At 34.8% G+C, this 18,044-nt stretch overlaps 1 protein-coding gene across 4 annotated transcripts in view; it reads right to left on the reverse strand.

Moving 5' to 3' along the window:
* Positions 1-783: 783 nt before the first annotated feature.
* LOC126886755 (A disintegrin and metalloproteinase with thrombospondin motifs 7) overlaps positions 784-18,044 on the reverse strand; it is a 285,039-nt gene continuing 267,778 nt past the window's right edge. For all 4 annotated transcript variants that reach the window (XM_050653778.1, XM_050653777.1, XM_050653775.1 and 1 more), the window contains exons 12-14: positions 15,722-15,839; positions 6,310-6,651; positions 784-964 (exon numbers count right to left, since the gene is read on the reverse strand). In XM_050653778.1, coding sequence (XP_050509735.1) covers positions 824-964; positions 6,310-6,651; positions 15,722-15,839 — 601 coding nt within the window. In that variant the 3' untranslated portion in view covers positions 784-823. The remainder of the gene's footprint in view (positions 965-6,309; positions 6,652-15,721; positions 15,840-18,044) is intronic.

The following is an 18,044-nucleotide window of genomic DNA, read 5'->3' on the forward strand; positions in this document are numbered from 1 at the left end:
CATTGAACATTTTGACAGGCGACATTTTGCGCCTATGCCCTTAATTGTTAAAATTTAATAGCATTTGTTTCATCCGGGGGAAAAAGCATATACAGGTGACAACAAAAGACTAAAAAAAGCCGAGTTGAAAAGACATTATAGGTATAAGTAAAAGAACAAGCAAAATATTATGAACTGTAATAGTAATAGGCTACGGTAGGTACTAAAAAATAAAAATATTAAGAATACCACAAATTGATAAACTTCTATTAGATCGTCAAATTGTCACTTGTCTTATACTGAAAAACGTCAATGTCATTTGGATAAAGTTGGATTAGTGATTAACATTGACACTCAGTCCACTCCATACTCATAATAAATCTCATATCTAAACTCTAAACACTCACTTTTCTAGCTTTTCTGGCTGCAAAATCTTTAATCAAATCGTTAAAGTCTAAGGCTGAAAAAGCTTTGCATTTGAAACAAAACTAACCAATCTAGAATCTTCGTCAATTTTTGATTCTTTTCAACACGCTGAATGATCTTTCTCCAGATGCATTAGATGTCATCATGCATAGTAGAGTGCAAAGCCGTATCCATATTCGGACACGGCTTTTTTTACACATTTTTTTCACCGAAAAAGTTTTTTTAAAAACGCTGCGGCCCCCTTTTGCTTGCGGCCCTAGGCCGCGGCCTAGTCGGCCTAGTGGTAAATCCGGCACTGCCACTAAATAATAAAACATATAAATAAGAGAGTTATCTAACACGAGGAAAAATAAATAAAAGTTGAAAGAATAGACTAAAAAACGTATTAAGTACTTTATTAATAAAAAAAAAAAGTAAGTTAGATATCTTCACAAACTGGTATAGATGTACAGGGTTTGTATTCAAATGGCTTGTTTCTTTTGTCGCAGAATTTGTCCGGCAGCGCCATCTCTGTACCATCAACACACACAACACTTCGGCGTTTCATGGGTTTCTTTCCCTGCAACCAGAAAGTCGATCAATAAAAATATTTACAATAAAAGATACATGTGTTAAACGTTCATTAAAATATAGATGGCAGTTCGTTGTAGAATGTGTTTCTGTTACAGAGCTCTATTACATAACCTAGACCTAGAGGTCGAAATCCTTTCGATCATGTTAACAGATAATTGAAGCCCGCTAGACAGGGCTATTTTTCGGCAGGATAAATTAAGGGGGCAAAATTTGAAAATTAAACTTGACTTAATAAAAGAAAATTTTGAAAGATCTCCCGTATCTTAGCTTTATATACGACTTTTATCATAGAATAATGAAGTTTGGTACTCGCATTATTAACTTAGATTTTTGTAAGCAAGAAAAATGATTGTTTCGTGACACAACAATTAAAAAAAAATACCTATCTAGAGCGTTTAATGTCATATTCTTGTCTAGATAAATAGGAAAATGGGGCCTTATTAGTAAATTGCATTGAGATGCCACAATAAAATAGCTTGTCGACCCTGTCGAATGCTTTGGGATAATCTATAAAACACATGTATTCTGGGATATTGAGTTCTCTATATTTTTCTATTATTTGTCTTATGTTCTTAAGGTGTTCTCGAGTACCTCTATCTTTGGTAAATTCTGTTTGCATTCCTGCTGTTATCATGTCGGGACCTGGGACCTGGTGCTTTGTTATACTTGAGTTTACTGATCGCCAATCTTATTTAATTTTCGAGTATATTAGGTTATTTTTTCATTTCTTTAGGAGTTTGGTGAACAGGCTGTATAGCTTGTTCACGGCTATAATACAGCTCCCGGCAATCTAATCTCCATGTTTCTGCTGTATCTTCTCTGTTGGTTCGCAGGGTTCCTTTTTGGTTTTTAGCGGTCCAAGTTCTGGCTTTCAGACATCTTGTTATGACTCAAGATAGCTCCGGTCGTCACTCGGACTGCTTGACAACATCCAAGGCATTACCTTGGACGTCACGCATAACTTTCTTGTAACAACTAGTGTTACGACAAATGTGGAACAGGCTGAGAAATTTCATCTTAAAATATTGCATTAGAGCTCAGTGCTTTTAAAACCTGAAAAAGTGGACATAATTTGGTGAAATACGCTCATTTATGAAGGATAGGAAAATACCCAGAAATTTTGTTAACGATAAACCGAAGAAAACTCAAATATCTGGGTCACCTGATGAGAGGACATAAATATGCATTACTTCAAAATATAATGCAAGGAAAAATAGAAGGAAAACGGAATCCAGGCCTTAGAAGAATGTCATGGTTGCGGAATTTGAGAGAGTGGTTTGGCTGCACCACTAATGGACTTTTTAGGTCAGCTGTAAACAAGGTCAGGACTTGATGATTTCCAATCTCCGATAGGAGTGGCACAAGAAGAAGAGAGGAAGCTCATTTACTGTCAGACCAATACAGGAGTTTCAAAAAGTAGCATGTTTGAACGGATTATGTACCTACATGTATACTGCAGACGTGCCATCAACACGAGTTGCCACTGTTGCGAGATTTGCTGATGATACAGCCATTTTGGCGTCCGACACTCTTCCAAAATCATTCTCTAGGAACCTGCAAACTAGTCTGAACAAGTACCAAGACTGGTTAAAAAGATCAAAACAATCTTGAAACCTGTGTGGACCTACGGCATCCAGCTATATGGAACTGCTACTCACTCCAACATATTTATCTTGCAGAAGTTCCAACAAATACTGCGACCTATTTTTGATGCTCCCTACTATGTCAATAACGAAATAAGTCAGCATGATATACCTTTAGAATCCATCAGAGGAGCTATACATCGTTTTAGTGTCAATATTTTTATTTTTTTACTCTCTGAGCTTCGCTGGTGGCGCTCCTAGCGGATTACTGGAATTATCTTTCACCGGTAATTTTTAAATTTATTATTTAATTGTTATCGCTTAACATTTACAACGCAAAAAATTAATTAAATTGTAATCGATTTTTTTAAGATTTTGCTAATCATTTTGACGTTCTATTGATAAAATATGAATTTCTTACTTCGGATACTTTCACAATTATCGTGTAGATGGCGCTAAGATTTTTAGATTAAATTATAATTACATATTACGGAACATTAAAAAAACTTAAATTCAGTATTTAAAACGTAAGTATATTTAAGGTAAAAATATATACCACAGCTTTGACCAACTAATATTTTTTATAATTAATGTTTTTAATTTTAATTTTACATTAATCACTTTGACATTTATGTCAAATTTCCGGTAAACGTTTACAGACTTGCCACTACTGGCGCTCGAGAATTTGTAAATATCCCCTCTACGTACGAGCTCACAGCGGATACGGGCAAGCCCAATTCGGTAATACATTAATAAGATATTGATAATTACAGTGTTGAATATATAAGAATAAAATGAGAGAGTACAAAACATTTAAAAAGACATGACAAAGTAAAATAATTACAAAACATTAATTACTAACAAATAACAAGGTTATGACATTGCTAAATATTTAATTTGGTTAAATGGTTCTTAAAAACATCAACAGAGTTACCAAAAAGTAAAAGGTCACCTAGGGAGTTAGCAAGTCTTAGTGTTCTAGGAACAAAAGTAAAATATGAGTAATTATATCTATGAAAAGAAATATGAAAGGTTTGAATTTGTGTTGTTGATCGTGGTGGAACAAACAACAATATTTTAGCAAGGAGTTCAGGGCAGTAATATATGCCATTGATAATATTAAACAATACTGTAAGATCTTTACGCTTCCTACGGACATCCAGAGAAGAGATATTCAAAAATCGTTCCATATCTGTATAATTATAATTGATGTGTTTTTTGAACCCAATATATCTAAGAAAATTATGTTGAACACTATCAAGTTTGTTCTTGAGGTGTAAATAATGTGGGGACCAAACTGGAGAACAGTAGTCAAGGTGCGTCCTGACTAAAGAACAATAGAGCATTTTAATAGCGAACACGTTCGTGAAATCAAGAGTTGTCCTTTTAACAAAGCCAAGCATTTTCATGGATCTTTGAGTAATATTGTTGATGTGATGGTTAAAGCTCAGAGAGGAATCAAGAACAACACCTAAATCTTTAATTGAGTCTACCGTATCCAAAAATTGATCATTTATGATATAATTAAATACTGATAAATGATGATTCCGACAAAACCGGATAATGTGACACTTGTTGACATTCAAATCCATCCCATTATCAAGACACCAGTTGGCTAAATTATCTAAATCTGATTGCAATGATATTGCATCATCTTGATTATTAATGATTTGATAACATTTAAGATCATCAGCGAATAAGAATAAGGTTAAACAAAAGTGGACCCAAATGAGAGCCCTGAGGTACACCAGAGGTTACTAGAAAAGTGTTGGAGTAATGATGATTAACCCTAACCTGTTGTGTTCTATTTGTTAGGTAACTGCCCAACCACTTCAACACAGAACCTTCTATGCCATATAATTTGAGCTTATGTAACAAAAGATCATGGTTCACCCTATCAAAAGCCTTGGAGAAGTCAGTATATACTGAATCAATCTGCAACCCCCTCTCCAAAGCTTCAGACAAGGTATCAACATAAAGCAACAAACTAAGTTCTGCTGATTTACCACAAGAAAATCCGAACTGTTGAGAATTTAGTATCCAAGAGCAGTCATAATTAAGGTAATCAGTAACAATACTCTCAAATACCTTGGGAATTGTGCCGAGAATAGAAATAGGACGATAATTCGTTATGTCAGCTTTATTACCTGCTTTGTAAATTGGAGTGACATAGGATAGTTTCCAGGAAAAGTCATGAAATTCCCACAACTGAAGGGATTTATTAAAAATAAGATAAAGCGGCCGAGACAGAATAAAAGAGAATCGTTTAAGAAAAATGGGAGAAATACCATCTGGCCCAGGTCCCTTATTGACATTAAGAGTTGAAAGTTTTTCGTATATTTTTGAAATTGGTATAATATAGGAAGATACACAGACCTTAGACTGTATTAAATTGTCAAAATAGCCCGGTCAAAACAGCCGCGTCAAAAAAGCCGCGTCAAAAAAGCCCCGTCAAAATAGCCCGAACACAAAATAGCCTCGACAAAATAGCCCGCCAACAAAATAGCCCTGACAAAATAGATCGCACACAAAATAGCCCCGGCCAAAACAGCCCCGGCTAAAATAGCCCCGGGCAAAACAGCCTCTTATAAACAATTACATAATTATTTATACAAGGTGTCCAAAAACTTTTTTTAATTTAAATTGTTTGTGACGAAAAGGAAGAATGTATTTAATTTATTTAATTTAAAATGCATTTTACTGTTGCCCGAAAACAGAAAAAAATGTTTATATCATAAATAAACATTGATTTTTGCTTTACTTAAATGTTCAAACTTCCAAGAGGCAGGGAAGACAGGTCTCGAGTTCTCTGAAAAGACCATTTTTATTGAATGTGGTTTAGATAAACATCTGAACAGAGGATAATTACCATTTCCGAAAAAATGTATTTTTAAGGAATTATTTCATGATGAATTCTGAAGGGAGCTTTTTTGTCGGGGCTATTTTGTCGAGGCTATTTTGTCGGCGGGCTATTATTCCGCGGCTATTTTGTCTGCAGGCTATTTTGTCGGAGCTATTTTGTGTGCGGGATATTATGTCGGGGCTATTTTGTCGGAGCTTTTTTGACGGGGATATTTTGACGGGGTACCTGTATTAAATTGTCATTATGCTTAAGAGTTTTATTACTAAAAACTGAAGAGAAATGGCTAGCAAATAAATTTGCAATATCGTTGCCATTAGAGGCTAGTGTATTGTTGAGTGACATTGAGACAGGCATACTATTATTTTCTTTCTTACTGTTTACAAATTTCCAAAAATTTTTTGGATTAGCTTGGATCGAAATCTCAGTTGAATGTACATAATTAGCATAACAATTTTTTGATAAAATTTTGCACTGAGCTCTAAGTTGACTAAAACCTGCATAATTCTCAGGAGACCTGTTACTCTTGTAATAGTGAAAAAGAGTCAATGTATCCAAATCGCTTAGCTTATAGTTGAGCACTAAACGTGTACGATGCCAATGAAGTCTGTAGGCTAAAATGTCTACTATCAACCGACATATCCACTTCACTTATACCTACTTCAGTTTATATTAAAGCAAATGTTTATAAATTCACACAAACAATGTTTAAACTAGGTTTAGATAACTTTAAAAAGAGATTATTCTTTGGAATAATACTATACACATGTCATCAGCTTCATTGTCAGAACAAAACGCTTATTGACTACTAGGCAGTTTGCAGACCTCTCTAGGAGACTTAAAAAAAACTATCGGACCAAGAACTCTTCAAAGCATTCTTGTACTTACCTTCCCCATACACGACGCACTGCAGGCTTGCCAAGGCCCGAACCACCATCTAGATGGACAGTTGTCTTCGTTACAAGCCCTCATCTGCATATCGGGCTTATCTTGTGGTTCACAGTAATATTCGTCCACCATATTTGGTCGTTCTATTTCAGATGACATTCTTTCTAGCACCAACTCTTGGCAAAGAGGTTCTCGTTGCTGTGTACCACCACCGCAGGTTACAGAGCACTGGGACCACTCACCGAGAATCCACGAGTATTTTACTTCAATGGGTTTCACTTGTTTCCAGATCGAGTATTTGTATTCAACTCCTGGATTGAAAGTGTTTCCTCTGTAGTAGATCTGGAAAAATGTTGAATTAGCAAGTTAGTGGAGTCACTGAAGGTTTTCATCTCCGATTTCGTTGACTTCCATCGATTTTCATGAAAATTGGTGAGTAGTTAGAAGATACTTCAAGGAACAAAGGTGACATGATGCTAACTTGCGCGTTTACCCTGGGGGTGGATGCCACCCCTTCTCGCGGGTAAAATTTTTTTTAACAAAAAAATTACCAGAAATCGATAGAGGGGCAACTTCTAAGCAAAATTTGTTATATAAAGTTATTAACATAAATCAATTCTTGTTGAGTTATAAAATATGAAAATTTTATTTTTTCTTAAAAAATGCATGTTTTAAAGCTGTTTTTCATGTATTACTCAAAATCGATAAGGTTTTGTAAAAAAACTATTATTAGCAAAATTAAAGATTATAAAAAATTTAATACACTCCCCACTTAAAGAACTCAACTAATGTTATTTCAATGTGAGTTATGGGTAATTGAATGTATATTTTTTTCGACGAGTACTCAAATCTAAGTAGTCAAGCTTACATAACGGGAAAACGATGCATTTTATAGAATATACTTGTTAAACACTTGTCAAAGTACTTCGGAGTATAGTACCATCGGAGATCCGTGGAAAAAATTTACACCCAAAATAACAAAATTCAGTTTGGCAACACTGTGCGAATGTGGATACTAACATATCCTTTTTAAGATAAGCACAACGTTAATTTAGTCCAAACAAATTAATATATTTTTTTTTGACAACAAAAATGAGATTTTTCAACCAAATAATGTTTCAAATATGATGTGCAAAATAATTTTTAATTGGGTTCTGCTAATGGGCTTGCTTTTTTGTCATTAAAATAAAAAAAAACTAAATTTTACTCATTAAATCAATGTTGTCCGGTTATCGTCTTAATTATTTTAACTGTACTAATATCCGTTGAGTAATTATGAATGATTAATAGGTCGTTAAAACATTTTATCTATAGCGGCTTCTGGAATATCTTAAAAATATCGAATTTCATTGATAAAATGCGCACATTCCACCGATCTTCGCTTCGACAATACCTATCAAATGAGCTCCAGTAGAAGTTAATAGCATCAAAATTAAGCAAGTTATGATGAAAATAAGTGAACCCTTTCGATTTTTTTAGGAAAAAGTGAAAAATAAAACATACGCCATTCCCACAAAAATTAAAATTTGTAGTAATCCTGACAAGAATTTCTTTAGGTTAACATAGTTAATGATTTTAACAATTTTCACCGGTTTAGAATGCATATTTTTGAAAAAAAGATACAATTTTAAAAAATCAGAATTTTTAAAATTATCCTACTTTTCATTTTCTTTTGATAATAACTCCAAAAGTACTCAATATACGTAAAAAACGATATATATTTAAATTTTAGTTTTTTCTGTTCCAAATACTTTACCCGTTTTATTATTTCCGTAGAGTAAAAAATGACCGAGATAGAAACGTTTAAAATTTTAATTTTGCTGCGAGAACCATGTTACCGGGGCCATTTAACCTTTTATTGTTAAAAAAGTGAGAGGTTTAAAAGACTAATTTCGATATTTTTAATAGCTCTTGAAATCAGATATTAATTAGTTTGTACGTAAACCTGACATCTTAAAAATTAACGCAGTTATTTACAAAAAAAACACTAACATTTTTTGGAAAATTTTTTAAAAGATACATTTTGAAACATTTTCGTTGCATAAATTTTAATGCTATCAACTTGTTCGAGGGCTTGTTTGATAGATATTCTATGAACTTTAACAAATGTTTAATAAGTTTATGTTATAAAATGCATCATTTTGCCGGTATTTAAGCTTGGATACTTAGATTTGGGTACTCGACGAAAGAAATATACATTCAATTACCAATAACTTACTTTTAGTTAACATAGAAAGGTTTTTCTAATAAGGAGTTTATTTGATTTTTTAGTAGCCTCAATTTTGATAATAATAACTTTTTTGTAAAAACTTATAGTTTTTAAGTTATTTATGAAAAATCGGTTAAAAACATGCATTTTCCTCACGAAAAATTAAAATCTTTGATCTTTAATAACTCAAAAAGTTTTGATTTATTTTAGTAACTTTATATAACAAATTTTGCTTATAATTTGTCCCTCTATCGAATTGTGGGGTTATTTTTAATAAAATAATTTTCACCCCCGAGGAGGGGTGGCATCCACCCCCAGGGTAAAAGCGCAAGTTGGCACCATGCCACCTTTGTTCCTTGAGATATCCTCTAACCACTTACCAATTTTATTGCAAATCGATGGAGGTTGAACGAAATTGGAGGTAATAGCTCATATCCACCTTCAGTGACTGCACTAAGTGGAAATCATAATACATACTAATACATTTTCAACGAATCAACTATTTTTTAATGGGAAATAAGCCACAATTTTACCAAAAAAATGATTTTATTATTTTGACAACGAAACCCGATTTGGGCTTCGAAACGTTAATAAAATCATTTTTTTTTGGTAAAATTGTGGCTTACTTCCCAAAAAAAGATAGTTGATTATAAAAATGCCACAAGGAAATAGCTTCCGAACAACATTTGCAACGAAAACTTTTCGTTTATAAATTCGCAAGGACTGCGAACAAGGTGTTATTGCGTCGCCGCTCCTGCAATACATAGAGTAGATTTATCGATGGATTCTTATGTAGTTTTGTCTTCTGAATCCAAATCTGAAAACGGCATTTCGATATCTCTAACCGTCGAGATAATCGACCTCAAAGTCTAAAATGTGACGTCACAATCCTTTTATTTTTCGCCGACACACTAAACGTCAGCTGAAATCGTTTATAGTAAGTAGGCTAGTTTTTTTAATCTGAATTTGGTAAGCAAAGCATAGGTTATTTACATTTGAGTTTGGCATTTCGTGAACGTCAAACTAAATTTTAAATTGAGTATTATGTAATAAAATATCAATGACATTTGATAGTGAATTTAATTATTATATAAAATAAATAAGATGTTCAAAAACACAATTTGAGTATATTTTGAAAGCAATAATTTATTAACTTTAAAAAGGTTTATACGAGTATACGGCCTCCCCTTTAATGGGACTACCTAATGATAAACGGACTGCTCCATTTGTTATGAAATGAAAATTGTCAACGAAAACATTTCGTTTATAAATTCGCAAAGGTGTGTGTGTTATTGCGTTGCCGCTCCTGCAATCCTCAGATCAGATTTATCGATGCATTCGTATGTATTTTTTTCTTCTGAATCCAAATCTGAAAACGGCATTTCGATATTTCTAACTGTCTTCGAGATAATCGACCTCAAAATCTAAAATGTGACGTCACAATCGTTTTATTTTCTGCCGACACACTACACGTCCAGCTGAAATCGTTGCTATTAAGTAGGCTAGTTTTTTAATCTCGATTTGTTAAGCAAAGCATAGGTTATTTACATTTGAGTTTGACACTTCGTGAATGTCAAACTAAATTTTAAATTAAGTATTAATAAAACATCAATGACATTTGATAATGAATTTAATTATTATATAAAATAAATAAAATGTTCAAAAATACAATTTGAGTATATTTTGAAAGCAATAATTTATTAACTTTAAAAAGGTTTATACGAGTATACGGCCTCCCCTTTAATGGGACTACCTAATGATAAACGGACTGTTCCATTTGTTATGAAATGAAAATTGTCAACGAAAACATTTCGTTTATAAATTCGCAAAGGTGTGTGTGTTATTGCGTTGCCGCTCCTGCAATACTCAGATCAGATTTATCGATGCATTCGTATGTATTTTTTTCTTCTGAATCCAAATTTGAAAACGCCATTTCGATATTTCTAACCGTCTTCGAGATACTCGACCTCAAAATCTAAAATGTGACGTCAAAATCGTTTTATTTTCTGCCGACACACTACACGTCCAGCTGAAATCGTTGCTATTAAGTAGGCTAGTTTTTTAATCTCGATTTGTTAAGCAAAGCATAGGTTATTTACATTTGAGTTTGACACTTCGTGAATGTCAAACTAAATTTTAAATTAAGTATTAATAAAACATCAATGACATTTGATAATGAATTTAATTATTATATAAAATAAATAAAATGTTCAAAAATACAATTTGAGTATATTTTGAAAGCAATAATTTATTAACTTTAAAAAGGTTTATACGAGTATACGGCCTCCCCTTTAATGGGACTACCTAATGATAAACCGACTGTTCCATTTGTTATGAAATGAAAATTGTCAACGAAAACATTTCGTTTATAAATTCGCAAAGGTGTGTGTGTTATTGCGTTGCCGCTCCTGCAATACTCTGATCAGATTTATCGATGCATTCGTATGTATTTTTTCTTCTGAATCCAAATTTGTAAACGGCATTTCGATATTTCTAACCGTCTTCGAGATAATCGACCTCAAAATCTAAAATGTGACGTCACAATCGTTTTATTTTCTGCCGACACACTACACGTCCAGCTGAAATCGTTGCTATTAAGTAGGCTAGTTTTTTAATCTCGATTTGTTAAGCAAAGCATAGGTTATTTACATTTGAGTTTGATACTTCGTGAATGTCAAACGAAATTTTAAATTAAGTATTAATAAAACATCAATGACATTTGATAATGAATTTAATTATTATATAAAATAAATAAAATGTTCAAAAATACAATTTGAGTATATTTTAAAAGCAATAATTTATTAACAGCTTTAAAAAGGTTTATACGAATATACGGCCGCCCCTTTATAATAAATGGACCATTCCATTTGCTATGAAATTAAAATATAGTCGGTTCGATAAACTCGACACAACTGGCTAGTGATTTTACTAGGTATTTTTTTTTGTTTTTGCGAATTTTGCCAAAATTGCCAAAATTACTAATTATTTAGTAATTATTAACTAATTAGTAATCATTTTTTGTCGAATTGGCAAAATTACTGACTAAAATCACTAGCCCGTTGTGTCTGAGTTTAACGAACCGAATATATGAAATGTTGTGTGGAATAAAAAATTATGGTCTTATACATATGTGCAATAATTAAATCCTTCTAATGGAAAAATTATTTGAAGATTTTTCTCAAATGATGGATACCAACAACATTTTCATTTGTAACTCTTTTATTTTTAATTCGATGGAGAAAAGTTATTCTTCATAAAAAGGTGTTCATGGTCTAAGATTTATGATGCAACCATCACATATAAAATTTAATTAATTTTATACGAGGTACATAAAAAATATGAATTTCGAAGTAGATACCTTTATAATTCACAACATTTAAATTACATAGAATGATATAATTGCACATTAAAACATAATTTTTAATTCTGAGCAACTTTTCATAATAGGAAATTTTCCATATTATGAATTAAAATACGTAAATAAACAAAGTTTTCGTTATGATAATGTTCGCATTTTCAGCTAGTTTGCAATAAATTTTCTATATAATAGTAGTTACCTCAATAGGAAAACCACAAACACGATATAAAGGCAACTTACTGGACGTACATTGAAAACAGTTTTTAGTGTTCTTCTTCTTATTCCTTATTATAAATAGGCTCCTAACTCCTGTTTCTTCTTCGATATTACCATTCTGCATTATTTCAATTATCAATCCATCTCTTCCTTTGCCTTCCTGTTCTTCTCCTCTTCAATAATTTAGTGATTTGTCTAGTGCTATTCTTAGAATCCTATCTTCTACGATTCTGCTCATGTGTTCGCTTCATTCCTGTTTCTATTTGGTTATCCATGTATTTATGTCGTCTGAATTACATATCCTTCTTATGTTCTCGCTTCTCTCTCTAACTAATAGACCTTTCTCTGATATTCTCATCTCTACTCCTGGCTGTGCTTTCTTGTCTTTTTCTATTTCACTATAAATAGTTATGAATCTATTATTAATCTGAACCGAACTTTGATCGCATATTTAAATTCAACACAGAATACATAGTAAATGTTACTCTCAACCACTACATTCCAGTCTATGATCCTATCATGGACCCCCTCACCGACAGGGAAACGGAGAGCTTTTGCCAAATCGGCAAAAACAGCGCTCCCGGACCTGATGGCATCAACCGAAGGTGCCTCAAAAAACTTCCAGAGAGCATCATTCCTCTTCTAACTAAAATATTCAATGCATGTCTCAAAAACAGCCACTTTCCTACTCCTTGGAAAGTGGCCAACACCATCATGCTTTTGAAAAAAGGCAAACCCCCAACCGACGTGGAATCCTATAGACCAATTTCATTAATCAATACTCTGGGTAAAGTTCTTGAGCTAATCCTAAAAGAGAGGCTCAATAACTTTCTCGAAAACCACAATATCATACCAAAATTCCAATATGGATTCCAGTCAGGTAAATCTACTAAACATGCATTAATAGATTTCACTACCAAAGTTACTCAAACCATCAACGATGGTTCAATCGCCATAGCCACATTTCTGGATGTGCAGAAGGCTTTCGACCAGGTCTGGCACGACGGGCTTGTTCGGAAACTTCTGGACATCGGGCTACCATTGCAATTTACCAAAATTGTACACTCCTACCTCCACAACCGTACTGTCAGAGTTAAAATAGGCGATCAAAAGTCCACCCCCTTCACTCCACAAGCTGGAGTTCCCCAGGGTTCAGTCCTAGCGCCGCTGTTGTACATCATCTACAACAGCGACATCACTAACCAAAATATCCCAGGTACTCGGCTGTTTCTCTATGCAGACGACACGACTCTGCTCTCAACTACCTCTCGATACAACCCAAGACTCCTCTTCAGAAGAGCCCAGGCTCTGTTGGACGGCGTCGGCGAATGGTGTTGTAAGTGGAGAGTCACGCTGAACGCGAACAAAACAACAACAATTGTGTTTCGCGCCCCTTCTGTGTCAAATAGAATCATTTGCAATGATGACGACCAACATCCTCTGAGTCTGTTGGGAGAAAGGCTTGTTGTTAGCCCGACTGTGAACTATTTGGGAGTACTGTTTACCAGGACTCTCAATTGGGACGCAGATCTAAAGGCAACTTTAGATAGGGTAAGGAACAGGGCCAGACTTCTCAACGCTCTCTCGGGAAAAATTGGCAAGACACACAAGAAGACTCTCATTCACACTTACAAGACCTTTATTCGACCCGTCATGGAGTACAAATCATGTATCTACTCTCTTTGCTCAAGACAAAAACAAGAGAGGTTGTTGAGGACAGAGCGTAGAGTCTTGCGTAGATGTAACTGTGAGCACTGGCGATATCCCTCAAACGAAATCCATAACATCTCGAACACCCCCAAAATCACCGAGAGAATAAACTCTCTGAACAGGAACTTCACAATCAAAGTAATCAACGGCCCCCCTTCCGACACACAAGAATCTCTCAAATGTTCCTGTTCATCTTCCGGCCACGTACTCCACCGAAAGCCCAAACGCAAAAAGATTCATGTACCGTCCGCTCTAATGCAAACATGCATTGACGAACTCCCGGTGGAGTACGAAAACATCCTTGAGGCTACCCCGTTAGCCTACCGTACCCACCTCTAACATTTCCTCTTCCCTACCCCGAACAGGGAGAAGTTGGTTTTTTGCGGTTTCCCAACTTCATTGCACAATTATACCTGTTCGTCCCAAGAAAATAGCCGCAACTATTTTCTCCACTCGAACGCACACTGTCCACGCTGCGCTCAAAGCCACCTCCTGACCGCCGACGAGGGACGCAGGTTCGCCTGTCGTTGTACAATGGTTTCTAGGGAGATTGGTCGAGAGCAAAGCACGGACAGTACACGTAAATGCCTATGGAACCAACAACAATCCATCAAACTTTCTTCTCTGTTGACTTCTTAGCCTTCTGGACACCACCGTCCGGCATAACCCAGGATCCAAGAACACCAGGACACGGCGCTTGTCCCAGTGTGTTTTTCGGACTGTTTGCTTTTGCTGCCAACACTAAACATTCACCTCAAACCCTGAAGAGGACAAAATCCTAAACAGGGAAACACATTGTACGCATTTCTTCTAAAGCATTTTTCTAGACAAGCAAATCAAACAATGAGATGAGATGATTATTAATCTATTTTGTCGAAAGAATTTACGAAAACTGAGAGAAAATCTGAATTCCATCCAGTACCTCATGAGAGACATTCGATGAAACTTTCGTCTATTACTAAACCATTCTATATCGGCTGCTGCGCGAAATAATTCTTCTACTCTGGATCCACATCATTGTCTACCATTACGCAGCTATGAAAGTTTCATTCGACCAATCCATCTCTTTCGATCCTAATTTTTATCTCTTCATCAGAGTTACAATTTAACCAGCTGCTAAGGTAGTGGAAATGGTTTATCCGTTCTATCCCGTCTTCATTAAAAGAAAGCTGATATTGACCTTATTAATCTTTCCAACTGTCATCCACTTTGGCTTTGACATGTTGAGTTTAATGTCTCTCCGACGACTTGCGCTTCACTGACTAGATTTACTGATATCTTGAGATCTTGTAACATTTCTGCAAGAATGGCTGTATCGTCAGCGTATCTGATACTGTAAATTACTTCTCCGCCTTACTTCCTTTTGTCTGTAATCCAAAGCGTCCCTTTTTGAGTCTGTAATCCAAAACGTCCCATCCAAAGATTGCTTCCGTGTACAGATTAAAAATACTGAGTAACAAAACGCAACCCTGTCGTACTCCACGTTTGATAGGTAGTTTTTCAGTACTATTGTTTCCAATTTGGATAGATTTATGATAACTAGTTAGTGTTTAAATAAATTTTCAATAAAATATGAGATAAATATAAATATTTTGTGCAAAAACTTTTAGGACAAAACACAACCCTGTCGTACTCCACGTTTGATAGGTAGTTTTTCAGTACTATTGTCTCCAATTTGGATAGATTTATGATAACTAGTTAGTGTTTAAATAAATTTTCAATAAAATATGAGATAAATATAAATATTTTGTGCCGAAACTTTTAGGACATGCGCTATTTTTTTACTTAAGTAGTTATCAAATATTTATGATCAGTTTATTGTACCATCTTCTAAAAACATGATACCTCCCCTCCTAATACACCTTGCAGATCAATACTTCATTAATATTTCATTTCCTTTTTTTCCTAAAAATACTTACATAAATAACGATAGGCTCCATTATCGGTCCCGGGATCCGAATTTTCTCTAAATGATTGTCCCTCCCATACAAAGCTTGTGTTCCAGCAACGGTGTATTCCCCCGGGAGGAAAATATGTCTGAAAAAAAATAAATCAACGTGGATCAGAAATATTGAGATTAAATAAATGAACAATATGTCGATTTAAAAGGAATCTAACTTTTATTCCGTTGCAATGTATGACATGTGTAGATCATTGTTGACAATTTAATTTGCTATAAAAAAGGCCGATAAAATTTTCTACAGTGTTGCCAATTTACGAGATACAGCGCGAAAATCCTTTGCACCCCTTTTTCCAAGATGGCGGCAGGAAGACAACCAGACTTTTAAGACACCAATCAGCAACGTCAAAATAGCCCTGTTAGGCACCATAAAAAGAAAATGTGTCCTACGAGGTCTTAATTTCAGATCACAAAATCCTACACAGAATTGTTATTACCTACATGAAGTTGTATTATTTCCATAAAAACTACGCCTGTGGTAGTTGCTAGGTGGATTGACTAACTCAGTAACTATATTAATAACTTAAAATAATCTGCTATGTGGACGATGCAATGCTAATCTCTCAAAGTGAAGATGATTTACAACGTATGCTGCACCAATTCAACAAATTCGCCAGAAAATTTAACGTGAAATTTCTCCAAAAAAGACAAAATGCATGGTTATATCAGCAAATCCAATAAGATGTAAATTGGAGCTGAAAGGTAAGATAATAGAACAAGTGATGGCGTTTAAATACCTAGGCATCACACCATCTAGCTACGGAAGGCTCGAAACAGAAGTGGAAGATCAAGTGAATAGAGCAAACAGAGCCGCAGGTTGCCTGAATGACACAATATGGAGAAATAAAAATATCGGAAAAGAATTGAAAGGCAGAATTTACAAAACAGTCATCAGACCAATAATGACATACGTGGCAGAAACACGGCCCGATACAGAGAGGACAAAAAGATTGCTCGAAACAGCGGAGATGAAAACTCTTCGAAAAATCGATGGCAAGATTCTACGGGACAGAGCTAGAAGTACATATTATATACGACGGAGATGCAAGGTGGATAACATTAATAACTGGGTAAGGAACAGAAGAATGGAATGGAAGGACCACATAAGCCGAATGACAACAAATAGGGTAGTCAGGACAGCGAGAGGCGGTTCGCCAATAGGAAGACGATCAGTGGGAAGACCACGAAAACGGTGGAACGACATTACTAGAGGCACATTGAAAAAACAGACGACAGAGTCATGTCTATATAAAAAGAAGAAGAAGAAGTAACTATCCGTACCTCCTTTATCTGGTCCTAATCCCGTATAACGGAGGAGGGTTTGCATCAGAAAGGTTATCCCGCAGTAAAAACTTTGCAAAATCAACGGAAGGAAGGAATACGGAAAACAGTTTAGGGACTAGGCTTTTCTCGTAAACGAGCTCCCCTGATCACCGCAAAAAGTTTATATGGATGTGCAGATAAAGGAGAAGCGAAAAGGAAAGAAAGTAGGATTCCAGAAAGTACAGCGTTGAAAGTTAAAGGATAAGGATTTGGCAAGAGTGTTTAAGAGTAGAGTGTTAAAAGAACTTGAGGAAACATTGTGAAAAGTTGTGACAGGAGTGGGAGAGGAAGGGCTATTTAGGGGAAAAATCTGGTAAAGTACCTCCTAGGGACAACGAAACTTGGTGATGGAATGATGAGGTGTAATAGAAGGTTGGAATGATAAAGTAAAAAGGAATATGAGGACTGCCGAAAAGAAACAAGAAAAATGATATGCACAAAGAAAAGAAACTACGAACAACAAAAGTATGAAGCTATGGAGAAAGATCGACCCCAACCAGGCTCCAGAGAATTATATAAAGCAATTTCCACTGAGAAAAATGGACATAGAACCAATTATGTCCATACACTGAGAGACAATCAAGGTCATATATGATAATCGACGATAAAGAACTAACAGAAGAATAGAAAGGGTATTTCAGGAACCTTCTAAACATCATACAGGAAGAACAGTCTTTATTTCTGTCCTCTTTCTCCACGCCAATTTTCATATCTTTAAAATACTCATACCATATATTATTATAATAAAAACTATCGATATTACGAGTGCAATTGGCCAAAAATTTCAATCAAAAATTAGGTTGGAGAAAATGTAATCTCAAAATTCAAAATCGGTATACGTTAAAAGATGCATTTCTCGGCTTCCATTGGAGCAATTCTCTTCATGATTTTTTTGTTCCCAAGTAACTCGAGTAGAACCATCTAACTAACGCATTATTAAAGGTCAAAGTTGCTTCTGT

Source organism: Diabrotica virgifera, chromosome 6 (assembly GCF_917563875.1).
Source record: "Diabrotica virgifera virgifera chromosome 6, PGI_DIABVI_V3a".
Taxonomy (NCBI): domain Eukaryota; kingdom Metazoa; phylum Arthropoda; class Insecta; order Coleoptera; family Chrysomelidae; genus Diabrotica; species Diabrotica virgifera.